The sequence below is a fragment of the Microtus ochrogaster genome, chromosome 18 (genome assembly GCF_000317375.1).
Source record: "Microtus ochrogaster isolate Prairie Vole_2 chromosome 18, MicOch1.0, whole genome shotgun sequence".
NCBI lineage: Eukaryota > Metazoa > Chordata > Mammalia > Rodentia > Cricetidae > Microtus > Microtus ochrogaster.
The window spans coordinates 2,215,208-2,229,457 of record NC_022020.1 but is presented as its reverse complement, the minus strand read 5'-3'; the positions used below and the strand labels follow the sequence as shown (position 1 = coordinate 2,229,457).

The window sequence follows — 14,250 nt, the reverse complement described above, 5'->3', positions numbered from 1 at the left end:
CTAGGAAGTTTGAAGGCTGAAATAATGCAGTGGTTCTCAGCCTTCCTAAGGCTGTGGCCCTTTAATACAATTCCTCATGTTGTGTTGACTCCCAACCATAAAATTATTTCATTGCTACTTCGCAACTATAATTTTTCTACTGCTATGAGTCATAATGTAAATATTTTTGGAGACAGAGGTTTGCCAAAGGGGTTGAGATCCACAGGTTGAGATCCACTGTCCTAATGTATTCCAACAAGGAAAGAAAAGTAAATCACATGGTACAAGAAAACTATCTAAAGTATAAAAGTAATTTAAGAACAGAAACATTTTTATCGAACTAGTGAAGTACCTAGATTAGTAAAACGTACATCTGGATATGTATGCTAGAGTGTTCCTAGGCAGCATTACCAGGCAGGAGACCCATCCTAAATGTGTGTGTGTGTGGGCAGTATCCCATAAGACAAGGTCCTGGTGGAGTACAAAGCAGGAAAGGAGAATCCCAACAGCACCGGCAATTCTCTTTTTGTTTCCTGGACACCATGATAGAAGCTGCTCTGCTTTGCCATACTCTGCCTGCCATGATTGATTAAACCTCCAAAATTGTAAGACAGACTTGATTTGTTTCTCTACCTTAAACTAAAGTAAAACAGAAGAGCTTAACAGCATACTTCTTTAAATGTTTCTAATTGGAAGTCTTAGATCACTGGGAGCATGTCCTTAAAGGGGATAATGGAATTTCAGCCTCTCCCTTTCCCTCCTCTGTCTTTCAGTTGCTATGAAGTAAACAGCTTTCTTTACTACACACTCCAGCCAGGATATACCATCTTTACAAAGGCCCCAAAGCAAACAGCTAAGAAACTATAGATTGAAATCTCCAAAACCATGCGTCAAAACAAGCTTTTCCTCTTTTCAAGTTGATTTATTTCATATATTCAGTATAGTAATGGAAAACTGAACACTATGACATACAAAAAGAAATCAAAAGTGAATAGGAGTAGCTTGTTAACTTGTATCATATAAAATAGACTTTAAGTCAGAAACTGTAGAAAGAGATGAAGGTCACTATATAAAAGAAAATGGATCAATTCAACAAAAGGAAGCATATAAATATATATACATATGTGAGTGTGTATGTATGTATGTATCTTAGGGTTTCTATTGCTGTGAAAAGACACCATGACCATGGCAACTCTTACAAAGGACAACATTTAATTGAGGTGTCAGCTTACAGTTCAGAGGTTCAGTCCATTTTAATCATGGGCAGTGTGCAGGCAGACATGGTATTGGCTCTATCTTGATCGGAAGTTACTATGACACCAAGCAAAGCTTAAGCAAAAACTACCACAAAGTCTGTCCCCGACAGATACTTCTTCCAACAAGATCATATCTACTGCACCAATGCCAACCTCCTAATAGTGCTATTCTCTTTTGAATTATGGGGGCCAATTACATTCAAACTACCATAATACATAATACCAAATATTTAATAAAGACACTTACTCTAACAGAGGAACAGATTCTAAACTAACAATAGCCAGGCACTGAAGCAATTTTATTAACAGATGATTTTTACCAGTGGACAAATCATTCATAACAATCAAGAAAAAAAATCAGAGTTAAACTATACTTCAGACCTTATGGACATAACACACATCTATAGTTCATTTCAACAAAAAATGCAGAATAACATTCTTTTTATTAGCACATGGAACATTCTATAAGGAAATTATGATCAACTGTAAAACAAGTCTCATGAAATTTAAAGAAAATTTTGACCACAATGGAAATCAGTAAGAAGGACTTAAGAAAATACAAATATTCAGTTAAACAACATTCTCTTCAGAGAAAATTGAATGAATAAAGAAATCAAAGTGAAATGTAAATATTTCCTAAAACAAGAGTGTCTCAGCTAAGCACTGGGCTGAGCTCCCAGGGTCCAATCGAAGGGATGGAGGAGCAATAATATGACCAAAGGGGTCAAGTCCATGATGGGGAAACCCACAGAAACAATTGACCTTAGTGAGTGGCGGTTTACTGACTCCAGACTGACAACTGGAAAACCTGCATAGGACTGAACTAAGCCCTCTGAATATGGGTGACAGTTGTGTGGCCTGGACAGTTCATGGGGCCACTGGCAGTAGGACCAGGATTTTCCCCTAGTGCATAAACTGGCTTTTTGGAACCTATTCCCTGTGGAGGGATACCTTGCTCAGCCTAGATACAGGAGTGAGGACCTTGGTCCTGCCTCAAAGTGATGTGACAGACTTTGTTGACTTCCCATGGGAGACCTCTGACAAGTGGATGAGGGGTGAGGTGGGGAGAAAGTAGGGGGAGTACAAGGAGGGTAACTGGGATTGGTATGTGAAATAAAAAGATTGTTTTAAACAAATTTAAAAAAGGATTACAAAAGGCAAAAAAATAAACAAACAAAAAAAACCAAGGGGGTCTTAATTGGGTTTCTATTACTGTGAAGAGATACCATGACCATAGCAACTGTTAGAAACATTTCCTTGTGGTAGCCCACTTACAGTTCAGAGGTTTGCCCATTATCATCATGACAGGGAGTATGGCGGCATGCAGGCAGACATGTTGCTAGAGAAGGAGCTGGGAGTGCTTACATCTTGACTCACTGGCAACAGGAAGTGGTCTGAGACACTGGGTAGTATCTTGTGCCCACTACCACAGTGACACAATTCCTCTAACAAGGCCACACCTCCTAATAGCACCACTTCCTTTGGGTGCCATTTTTTTCCAATCCACCACAAAGGATAACATAAAACTTAAAGTATATTACTAAAAAAATTTACAAGGTATAACAAAAGCAGTACTAAGAGAGACATTTATATCAGTCAGTGCCTACAAAGACATACAGAAAAGACTTCAAATACAGACTCTAATAATAAAACAAAGGAATGAGAAAAATAAGAATAAAGCTGAATTGCTAGAGGAAATTTCTTACTAAACAAAAAATTAGAACCAGGAGAACACATAAAGCATGAATAGACCAATAATGAGTAAGAATAGAGCAGTAATAAAGTCTCCCAATAGAGAAAACCCAGAACTGTATGGCTTTATTGCAGACTTTACCATATATTTAAGGAAAACTATTTTTATTTCTTCTCAAAGTATTCCAACATATTGAAAAGAGGCAACCCTTTCAAATTCATTTACAAAGCCAGCATTACCCTGACACTAACTTAGACAAGGAGACAATGTGACAGAGTGGTGCCAAGGAATGGCAGAAGAGGAAGAAAGGCTGCAGAGAGTTAGAGAATAATTGGGGGATGGAAAAAAGGACACTTGTTTAGACCAGGGCTTGGAAAACTGTAGCACAAGGTCCTCTGCACCAAAATTATTCAACAAGTCACAGACTTGTATATTGTTGGTTGCTTTCAATGTTTGTTCCCACAGCAAAAATGAGTTGCTGTGACAACTGAGATGCCACAGAGCCTAAACTATTTGTTCCTTGAACAGAAAATACTTCCTGAATCTTGACTTTGACACATTTTCTACATGCTTTGCATGCAAAGGAGAGATGACCAAGCAGCTAGAAGGAGAAACATACTGAAGATTTCGCTTTGTCTTATTTAGATGTTAAAGAGATGAACAAGCCCCTATAAGGAAGTTATCAGTGTACCACAGAGGGAGAAATGAAGCATTAACTGGAAGAGTAAGAGTTTGGGGGGCTGAAGAGGACTGTCACTTGTCACTTGGTAAACGTTTACAATATATGTACAGCAAGAGTGTGTGAAGGACTTATCTGCAAGAAAACTTAGAATCTATGGCCATGATCTAAATAAGGCTGAAAAAAAAGGTATTTTGCCAAATTGTTGGGTCTCTGTGCGCTGTAGTTTCATCATCACTATACTGCACTGGAGAGTCTAACCCAAGAACTGTCAGGGACTCTGTAACTATGCAATGTCACTAAGATGCTTAATAATATTGTGGTTCTCTTGGCCCCGGGATGTTGTGAAAATTCAAAGGCAGATTCTTTCATTATATACAAACCATGAAAAGTCCAGATAATGAAAAGCATTTAGGTCTGATAAACTTGCAGAGGGAAGCTGGGAAGCATCAGCCACACAGATCTGTTAGTGGTTTCTGCAACACTTAACCATTTTCTGTCTAGCATGACGCATACTAATAGGTACCTTTCTCTTCCACAGCTGAACTTGTAGTTTGTTGTGTATATATACAACCTAAACATCCATTGCTTTCATAGATTCCCAGGGTCCAAGAAAACACTTTGTTGGGAAAGTGGAATGGAATAGAAGCTGTGATCTGACATGATAATAAGTTTCTTGCTTTAATTATTCCTTTCCAGGGGCATTTAAATTGACCTCTCTTTGTTGAAAGATGAAGATTCTACACAGAAACTTACTTGTTCCCATGAAGAAATCATATGACGTTCAGCAGGTAGCTTTTCTATTATGCTTACTTCTGTCACACCTGGGGAAGATTCTGGAAGAAGAAAAAATACGGTATAAAGTTGTAGCTAGCCTGCTCACACATTCTGTACTTTAGGTTGGTTACGTGTTGATTACTACTCTATGGCTGTCAAATCCTTCTGATGAGCATTTACATCCCCTATGAGCAAAGTAAAGGACTGGCTCATCCCTCAAAGCCCCAGTACCATAACCTGTAGGACCCAGCATACCCCAAAGGAAGACCACAACTAAACTGTCTCTACCCTTTACATTTATCTAGTTGAATAACATACAGAGATTCTAAACTTTCAGTGATTACACATTGGATCTCTTGGTATATACACAGTTAAAAGGAATAAGGAATAACACCTCTTTAAGTTTCTAGAAGAAATACAATTTATCCAGGCACAGTGATACAGTACTTTAATCCAGCACTCAGGAATCAGAGGCAAGCAGGCAGGTATCTGTGAGATTGAGGCCAATATGGTCTACATATAGCAAGTTCCAAGACAGCCAAGACAACCCTGATTTTTAAAAAAAAAGGACTTGGTTTAATTTTCTTCTAAATAAAATTTATCTACTGGACATGTTATTCTACTTGATGGAGTTCAGAATTTAAAAGCTAGACTAGGCTAGGCTAGGCATGGTGGTACCAAACTTTATTGAAGTACTTGCCAGAACGAGGGAGCTAGATCTAAGAGAAGTCAAGGCTATACTGTAGTAGTGAGTTTCAGGTAAGTCCAAGCTGCAAATAATGCCTAAACAAACAAACAAATTCAAAGCTGGGGTTGGGGAGATGGCACAATGAGCAAAGACTGCTATGCAGTTTTGATGTGTGGTGTGGGAGGTCCTTCTGTCTATGATGTGTTGCTTTTATTGAATAAAGAATACTGCTTTGGGCCTATAGCAGAGCTATAGGGGAACAGAGCTAGGTGGGGGAAAACTGGATGGAATGCTGGGAGAAGAAAGGTGGAAAGGGAGATGGAGGCCATGGAGCTGCCTCCAGAATTAGACGCTGGAACTTTAGCCCGTAAGCCACAGCCACGTGGTGATACACAGATTAATGGAGATGGATTAAATTAATATGTAAGAGTTAGCCAATAAGAAGTTAGAGCTAATGGACCAAGCAGTGATTTAATTAATAGTTTTTGTGTGATTATTTCGGTTCTGGGTGGCCGGGACAAACAAGCATCTCCTCCCATACATATGTAGAGGATATGAATCCTCGTTCATAAAATAAAGAACAAGACCACTACCAGCCAACTATCAGGAAGATAAAAAGAAATGGTTTCACAGTGCCCTGTTAACATCCTTAATTTCAGGCTCTAGGCTTCTAGAATTCTGAGAGAGTAAACAGCTACCATTCAAAGCCACTCAGTCTATGGTACTTTTTACGGCAGACCTAGTAACTAATGGAAAGTCTACCTACTTTCTGTGATACTGCATGCATCATTCTCACTGCCGTCACCCTTACATCATGGCTACTGCAAACCATGATAAAAAAATCACACCACAAACCCTCTTCTTGTTCTGATCTGTTCTTGGCATGCTACAAATCTTGCTCAACACGTTTGGTTGGCAAAATATGGGTTTTAATGTTTTTGTTTGATTTTTATCTTTCATTGTCCGAACCTTTACTCCAGTATCAGTTTTCTCATTTTCTCTATGTCTCTAATCACCCCCAAACTAAATCTTTACTCATATTCAATTATGTTGTAGCTGCTTTCTGATACACATATACAAGTGTGTCCATGCTTCTGTTTACATATATTTCATGTTCTACCTCTACCACAAAACCACTTTAGATTACTCTGGTTTGCACTGATCTCTAATTTTCCTGATCCTGAGTACCATAGTAGTTAGAGGCAGGAGGTCTATGAAGACTGAACACATTAAAGATGTCAAAAATAATGTCCAGTTGATCTGGATCTTGTGGAATGATGTGGCAATTTCTGCTTTCTGGTTCAATGGAGACCTACTTTGTTCCTTCCAAGTTTGCATTCTTGTGCTTTAGAGACTGATCAGCTAATGACTACAGTTTTCAGAATCCAATAAAACTAAAGTCCGCCAGGTGAAGTCAATTCCTCTATAGAAACCTACTCTTATAAAATCTGGACAAGTAATTAGTAGGTGAGACAGCAGGCAAATAGACAAACTCGGTTTTCTTGGAAACATAATTTGATTTCAAGGAGTCACTATAGTGGTGATAGCAGTAGCAAGAGTGACATAATTTCTTTCCCGCCAGCTTCATTACACTAATTATAGGTATTTCCTATTCAATATCTCCTTTAAACAGCAGGTTTTTCACTTTACTAAAGATTTCGTAGGTCCATGCCCCTTAGTTGATCCTTGAATAAATTGTAATTTTAGCTTTAATCTAGCTACACTACGTTCTATCATTTGCAATTAAGAATCTTAAAAAGTACTAATAGTTTGAGGGCTCAGAAAAGGTGACTTGCTCAAAACTGAGATATACTTACAGGTGATGTAGGTAGGCTACATTCTGTCTATGTGTTACTTTCATTGGTCAAATAAAGAGACTGCCTTGGCCTCTGTTAGGACAGCAGCTTAGATAGGCGGAGAAGACAGAACAGAATGCTGGGAAGAAGGCAATGAGGCAGTCGCCATGAAGCTCAGGCCCAAGATGGATACAGGTTAGAATCTTCCCAGTAAGCCACCATCTCGTGGTGCTACACAGATTATTAGAAATGGGTTAACCAAGATGTGAGAATTCGCCAGTAAGAGGCTAGAGCTAATGAGCCAGGTAGTGTTTAAATGAATACAATTTGTATGTTGTTATTTCGGGTGTAAAGCTAGCCGTGTGGGAGCCAGGTGGGACGAAAAGCTCGTCTCATCACTACATACAGGTCTGAAAGATGTCATTTAAATGACAAGAATTGTGGCCAACGAACAAACAACTTTGGAAGGCTTTGTAATACAAGAAATGACAACACAGTCTGTAAGAGCCAGAGGAAGAAGATAAAGACAATCTTTAGTTAGATAAGAATATCAAAAAAGTTATTATATAAACTAAAGTCAGTTAGGCAAGAGTATATTTGAATCCAGGAACAAAGTAATGTCCCCATTAGAGGATGGGGACAGACAGTACAGGTGTAGAGGTGGTTGGACAACATAGAAAATTAGTTAACAAAGAAAGCTCAAACTAAAGTTAGTAATATCACAGGAAGACTAGCTTGTGAGTCTGGTCAATGGGAACTCCTCCATCCCCGCCACACACACTTTTTAATATTTAATATTTCATATGTGGCACTGAACCACTAACATGCTATTCTTTTGGGAATCTGAAATCTTGATAGATGTGATCAATTGCTTTTCCTATAGGACTAGACCCCATTACATCACTGGAATTTTGTCTTTCTGTGTGTGTACTTGTACACACACTGGAGATTGGATATAGAATTTTGTGTTTTCTAAACTAGTGCTTTGTTACTAAACTACATATCCAGATAAGAATTTTGGGTTTTTAAGTAGCCTTCCTTGTATAGAAATACTACACACATACTGTAGCATCTGACTAGTTAAGGAAGGAATATATTCTGTGTGACCACTCATTGCAGGAAAAACTTCGTAAGCTTGTGCAAGATTCCTCTTGACTCAACTCTACTTGATATGTCTTTTCTTCTTACTGATTAATAACATAAAAAATACTGTGTGAGTACTACTGTCTTTGAGTCCCCATCAATGGCTGATGTAGACATGTAAAAATCTTTCATTAGCAGTTTTGATTCAGCCCGCTTTGTGTACGCTTTTGGAAACTACAAATAGTTGAACTGGGTTTTGACCTAGATTTAAGTCTTTTGTCAGTATTCATTTATGCTACACACATAACCCCATATACATATATGTGTATGTGTATATATATGTATGGACATATATATGTATATAATTTTTATTATTCATTTTTAAATTCATCTATTTATTTTACATCCTGGCTACAGCCTCCCTTTATTGTTTATTTTTATTTATATGGGTGTATGTATGCATATATGTCTGCGCACTGCATGTATGCAGGGCCCGTGGAGCCTAGAAGAAGGCATCAGATGCTCTAATACTGGAGTTATAGGTTATTATGAGCCACTATGTGGGTGCTGCAGACCCAAGTCCTCTGGAAGAGCAGTTAATAATCAACTGCAGAGCCATCCCTACAGACTATCATGTTTGTTTGCTTGTTTGTTTGTTGCTTAAAACATTTGGGGAATATATTGGTTTTGCATTGGTAAGCAATCAGCATGAATCTGCAGCTTTAAATACCACTCTATTAGTTCACAATTCTGTAGTCCAGAAGCCTGGCATGGTATGACTGGGTTCTACACTCAATTGTTTCACTGATTGCTCAGTTGTCAGCCATTATGCTTTTATTTGGAGCATGGACTCATCTTGTTGGCTCATTTATGTTTTTCAAAGAGCTCGGCTCTTTATAGTTGTAGTAGGGTTATAGTTTCCATATTCTTAATTGATATGAAGACCAACGTTACTGCTGTGAAGGCCTTTACTTCCTGTCAAGTGGTTCCGCACATCTTTAAGCAGACAAGAACATTACAAACTATCCCATATTTCATATCTCTTTGGCATCACTTTTTGTTAGCAGCCTGTTTTAAAGGGCATCTTTAGCTTAATTAAGCTTACCTGAATAAGGTCCCTTTTATCATTTTATCCTTTAACATATTAAAGGTTTATATTTCCTAGGCTTCATAATAATTGTGTTCAGAGTAAGAATTCTTGTAATGGCTATTTTTTAAAAAATTCTTCTTTTTAAAATTAGCATTATTAAGACATAATTCCCATACCATAAAGTTTACTCCTTTAAATTACATAAAATTAGTAAGTCCGGTGTTTTAATGGAATTGTGTACATCATTATACCGAGAAGTAACATCATATCTATTAGCAGTCACGCCTCTGAACCCTTTCTCATTAGGCTCTAGCAACCCTTAATATACTTTAGACTCTACAGCTTTGCCTGTTTTGGGCATCTTCATGTAAACAGAATCCATCAACTAAACAGAATCATCCATGATATAATACTTTGCACCTGAAAATCTTTCATTTTGTTTTCAAGCTGAATTTATATTATAGCATGTATCAGTTATCTATTGCTTTGTATGACTATGAGGGGCGCACCCACCCACTGAGACAATGGGGCTGATCTATTGGGAGCTCACCAAGGTCAGCTGGACTGTGACTGAAAAAGCATGGGATAAAACCAGACTCTCTGAACATGGCGAACAATGAGGGCTGATGAGAAGCCAAGGACAATGGCACGGGGTTTTGACCCTACTTCGTGTTCTGGCTTTGTGGGAGCCTAGCCTGTTTGGTTGTTCACCTTCCTAGACATGGACGGAGGGGGCGGACCTTGGACTTTCCACAGGGCAGGGAACCCTGACTGCTCTATGGACTGGAGAGGGAGGGGGAGAAGGGTGGGAGGAGGGGAAGGGAAATGGGAGGCTGGGAGGAGGCGGATACTTTTTTTTTTCCTTTTCTCAATTAAAAAAAAAAAATTTCTATTGACCCCAGTCAGGGAAGCCAGTAGGTTAACTGCAGATCTTTGCCTATCAGTCCTCTCCCCCAAATCTAATCCCCCAGTCTCATCCCTGACCACCTGCTGCATCCTCCCTTACTCCCCAACCCCCATCTTCAGTAGATCGACCAGATCTTCCCCTAACTTTTCTCCCTGACCCTAACTCCAGTAGGCAATCAATCCCTGGAAAACCAGAGGCTGCTCTGACCAGGGAAGAAGGCTAACTGCAAATCTTCACCTATTTGTCCTTCTCCTCCAAATTTAATCCCCTACTTGGCATGGACTGCATGGCAACCACTGCTACTTGAGGAAGTTGCAGCATTTTGACTTTGGGGATCATAATTCTCCAGTACCCTTTTATTTTCATTTTTAATAATTCTCACTATGTGTTATGGGTGTTCTCTTATGCCTTTCCCTCTGGGAAATTTTGTGTGGGGTTGGAAGGATGAAAGTGTGTACAATGATATCCTGTTTAAACAAAATAATGTTTTGGAAAAAATTCCTGCCACTGTGGAACCATATAGCATAACTAACTCTGCCTACTCCCATACAAGTGAATACTAGGTTTCTAGAAAATTTATAAAGTAAAATATGCTTGATAAATATGATATATTTGATAATCAAGATTTATAAATTCCCAAGGTCTACTTGTAGGGCCCAGGGCAGCTTGGTTATACTGTTGCCACAAAAGGCTCAATAGAGAACAGCCAAAAAGTAGGCCTGAGTTTCGATTTACCCTAAAGCAGCACCTGATTTTAGGAAAGCCCACAAACTGAGACCACTCAGGACTGGACCAATTGGCACCCAAGTGGAAAATATCTAACATTCCGAAGGAAATATCTAAGTTTCAACCATTGAAGATAGGATCGCCAGATGTCCCTCAACCTAGCACAGAGCCAACCCATTTCACCAAGACACCCCAAGACTAATGTCAGCCAATCAATTTGAACCTTAGAAACCCCCTAACCCCAACCTCTGCTATGATAAAAACTCCACCCCGATTGAGTTCAAGGCTCTCTGATCTCTTACCACTGCATTGGACACACAGAGGGTCCAAGCTCGAGTTTGAATAAAGGCTTTTTGCTTTTGCATACAGATGCTGACTCTTTGGTGGTCTTTGGGGGACTCTGTCATCTGGGCATAACACTACTCTGGTTCACAGTAATATTTGTCTAGTTTTGTCTTTGCTCACTTTTAAACTTTAGCTATTTTGATAAACTAAGCCATATAAAAAAACCTTCAATATTCAATAATGGAATGTCTGACATCCTAAGAAAGTCCTTTAACCAAGGTCAAGCATTTAGACAAAAACTCTCATTCTCCAGAGGCTTGGAGAAAGTTTCTGTTTGCTAATAAATAGAAGATATTCTTATCTCTCCTAAGAGTAACTTAGGCTCCTACATTACAAACTGCCAATATTGGCGGAACTGTCTTTGAAATTTCTCGCTTCATGGGAAAGTCTGCCAACATAGGATCAGACTAGGCCCTCTGAATGTGGGTGACAGTTGTATGGCTGGGGCAGACTGTGAGGCCACTGGCAGTGACACCTGGATTTATCTCTACTGCTTGTACTGTTTTTTTTGGAACCCATTCTCTTTGGATGGATACCTTGCTCGGCCTAGATATAGTAGGGAGGGCCTTGGTCCTTCCTCAAAGCAATGTGCCTAACCCTCTCTGAGGAGTGGATGGGGATGACGGGACGTGAAGGGGGGATATGGAGAGGATGTGGAAGGAATGGGAGGAAGGAAGGGAATTGGGATTGGTATATAAAATGAAAAAAGATAGTTTGTTTTGGTTTTTGAAAAAAGTCAAATAAAATAAAACAAAAAAAATAAAGCTTAAACATGACAGCTAGTTTTTGAGTTTCAATTCCATACCATTGATCTGTATTTTTTTCTTTATGCCAGTATCCCTTTAAAAAACTATCACTATAATTTTGTAATAAATTATCTTCAATGTAGTAACTATGTTACATAAAATTTATCCTTTTATCACATGTAAGTGTAGAAATCAGCAGCATAATTGTTCGCATTATTTATAATCATTAGTATTACTATCTCTCAAACTTTTAGTCATCTTCAATATAGCAAATTTTCAAAGAGAAAGAGAAAAGAATGTGCAAGAGGAACTTTGTTCTTCTGTTCCAAGACTGTTTTGGTTATTCTTAGTCTCTTATATTTAGATATTAACTTCTGCATAATTTGTTAGCTTCTGCAATGGAGGCGGTTGAGATTTGATAGCAACTGCAGTTCCTAAGTTTGTTGATCCACCTGGGGAAAAGCTAGTCTTCTATAATGATGACATTTCTTCTCACTCATTTTGTTTATTTACTATTTACTATTTCAGTGCAAAAGTCATGGACTTCTTTGTTTACATATTTCTAGTTTATTCCTTTGGTCAGATTGTAAACAGCTGCTTTCCTAATTTCATTTTTGTATTGCCTTTTGCTACGTGTGTGTGCACATGTGTGAATTCCTTAGGGTTAATATGTAAGGGCATATCATTCACAGAGTTATCTTTACATCTCCCCTTAAAATTTATTTTTATTTCCTGACCAAAATCTCCAGTACAATGCTGAGTAGAAATGCGAAGATTGAAAAGATCAAGCATAGTACACCAAGATTGCAATCCTTTACAAGGCCTTTTTGTAAGCTTGGCTCTTGGATGGTGTAGGGCCGGGGTCTACCCTTGTTCCTGGGGTTCATCTTGAGGACAGTTTCTGGTCAGCTAACTAAAGCATTCTGTTTGTTCCTGTGCTCCCTCTGCCCCACCTGGTGATTAGCTGTAGGGCATTGCTGACTCCACCTTTGGTGTGGTAATTTCCCACCTGCCTAGGCAGAAATCCTTGTGCAGCAGCTAGGTATATAAGGATTTCCCCAAGGTTGAATTAATGGCATTTGGCTGATCTCCTTTCGAATGACCCAGGTCTCTTTGTGTGTTCTTTCAATCTCCAGGCCCTTGCCCGACTCGCATACAGTACAGTGGCGCCCGAACTGTACCGAGGGGGTAACACAGAATCAGGTGTTACAGGATGGCATCTGAGAAGCTAGAGTTCTTAGAGTTTTGTTCCCATCATTGTTAAAGGAACCTGGCTCACTATCTCCAAACTGTTAATGCAGCTAAAGTGTGTTGAATAAAAGCTTTTCTTTTTGGGACACCAGAACTTGGTACATACTAGATAAAGGATGTCCAAATCAAAAACTGCCAATAAATTTTGGACTCTACAGTTTAAGAGTGCTCTCCAGACCTACATTTCAGACACACTGTTATAAACATGTTGCTAGGGAGATGAAGTATGTCCCGTGTGGTTTCAGTTAGAGAACTCTTCAAAACTTCCACAGGGTCTCCTTATCCTCCATGCCTATACTTTTTCCTTTGTTGATTTTGCTTTATCTCTTTCTGCTGGAACTGAGCCTGGTGCATTAGCAAACCTGAACCAGCTTTGCTAAACTTTGAGCATATTTTGTTGTTGTTCTTGATCTTAAGAGTAAAGCAGGTAGTCTGTCAACATGATGTTAGCTATGGGATTTTTCACAAATGCACTTTATCAAGACGATAAAATTCTGTATTTAATTCTTTTTTGGTTTGAGTTTGAGGGAAAAAATCTCATTAGTAGCACAGCCTGACTTTGTGATCAGCATTATACTCCTTTCCCAGGGACGGGATTGAAAAGGAGTGTCAATATTACTGGAATAGTCTATTTCTAAGTTTTTTTTTTTTCAGTCAAAGGGTGCTGGATTTTTTCAAGTACCATTTTGGCAGTCAATGATGATGTAAGTGTTGCCCTTTATTCTACTAACATTCTATTACATTAGTTTTTACATATTAAACAAATCTCACATTCCTAGGGTAAATCAGGCCTGGTCTCAGATTTATATTATAAACAATGGCTAAATAAACACATAATTGAACACAGTGCTAATAGTTGCTGCTAAAATGAAAAAGGGGGGGGGGAGTCAAATTTACCAGAGATAATACTAATTTGATCAGAAATTTTAATGATGAAAGGGAGACAATTCCAGGCGGAAGGCCGGGCTAACTGCAAATGGAGGTAACTAGGAACAAGTTTAGTGTCTTTAAAGCCTCAACAGCAGATCCCACGATGGTCAAAGCAGTGAAGAAGATGGAAACAGATCACACAGGGGCCTTGTGGGTCACTGGCTTAGGCAGCTTTATCCTGACCCCTCCCTTTATCTCAGAAAATCTAGAATCATTTCTGGGAAACGATTCTCCTTCGCGACCCAGAAAGGCCAGGTACCTCTCGGTCTCTGCTACCTCCGATTAGTCAGGGAAATATTACCGA

The 14,250-nt window shown here is 38.9% G+C and overlaps 1 protein-coding gene across 1 annotated transcript in view; it reads right to left on the bottom strand.

Moving 5' to 3' along the window:
- Tpgs2 (tubulin polyglutamylase complex subunit 2) overlaps window positions 1-14,250 on the bottom strand; it is a 39,936-nt gene that overhangs the window by 24,994 nt on the left and 692 nt on the right. The window contains exon 2 of the mRNA XM_005355729.3: window positions 4,364-4,443. Coding sequence (XP_005355786.1) covers window positions 4,364-4,443 — 80 coding nt within the window. The remainder of the gene's footprint in view (window positions 1-4,363; window positions 4,444-14,250) is intronic.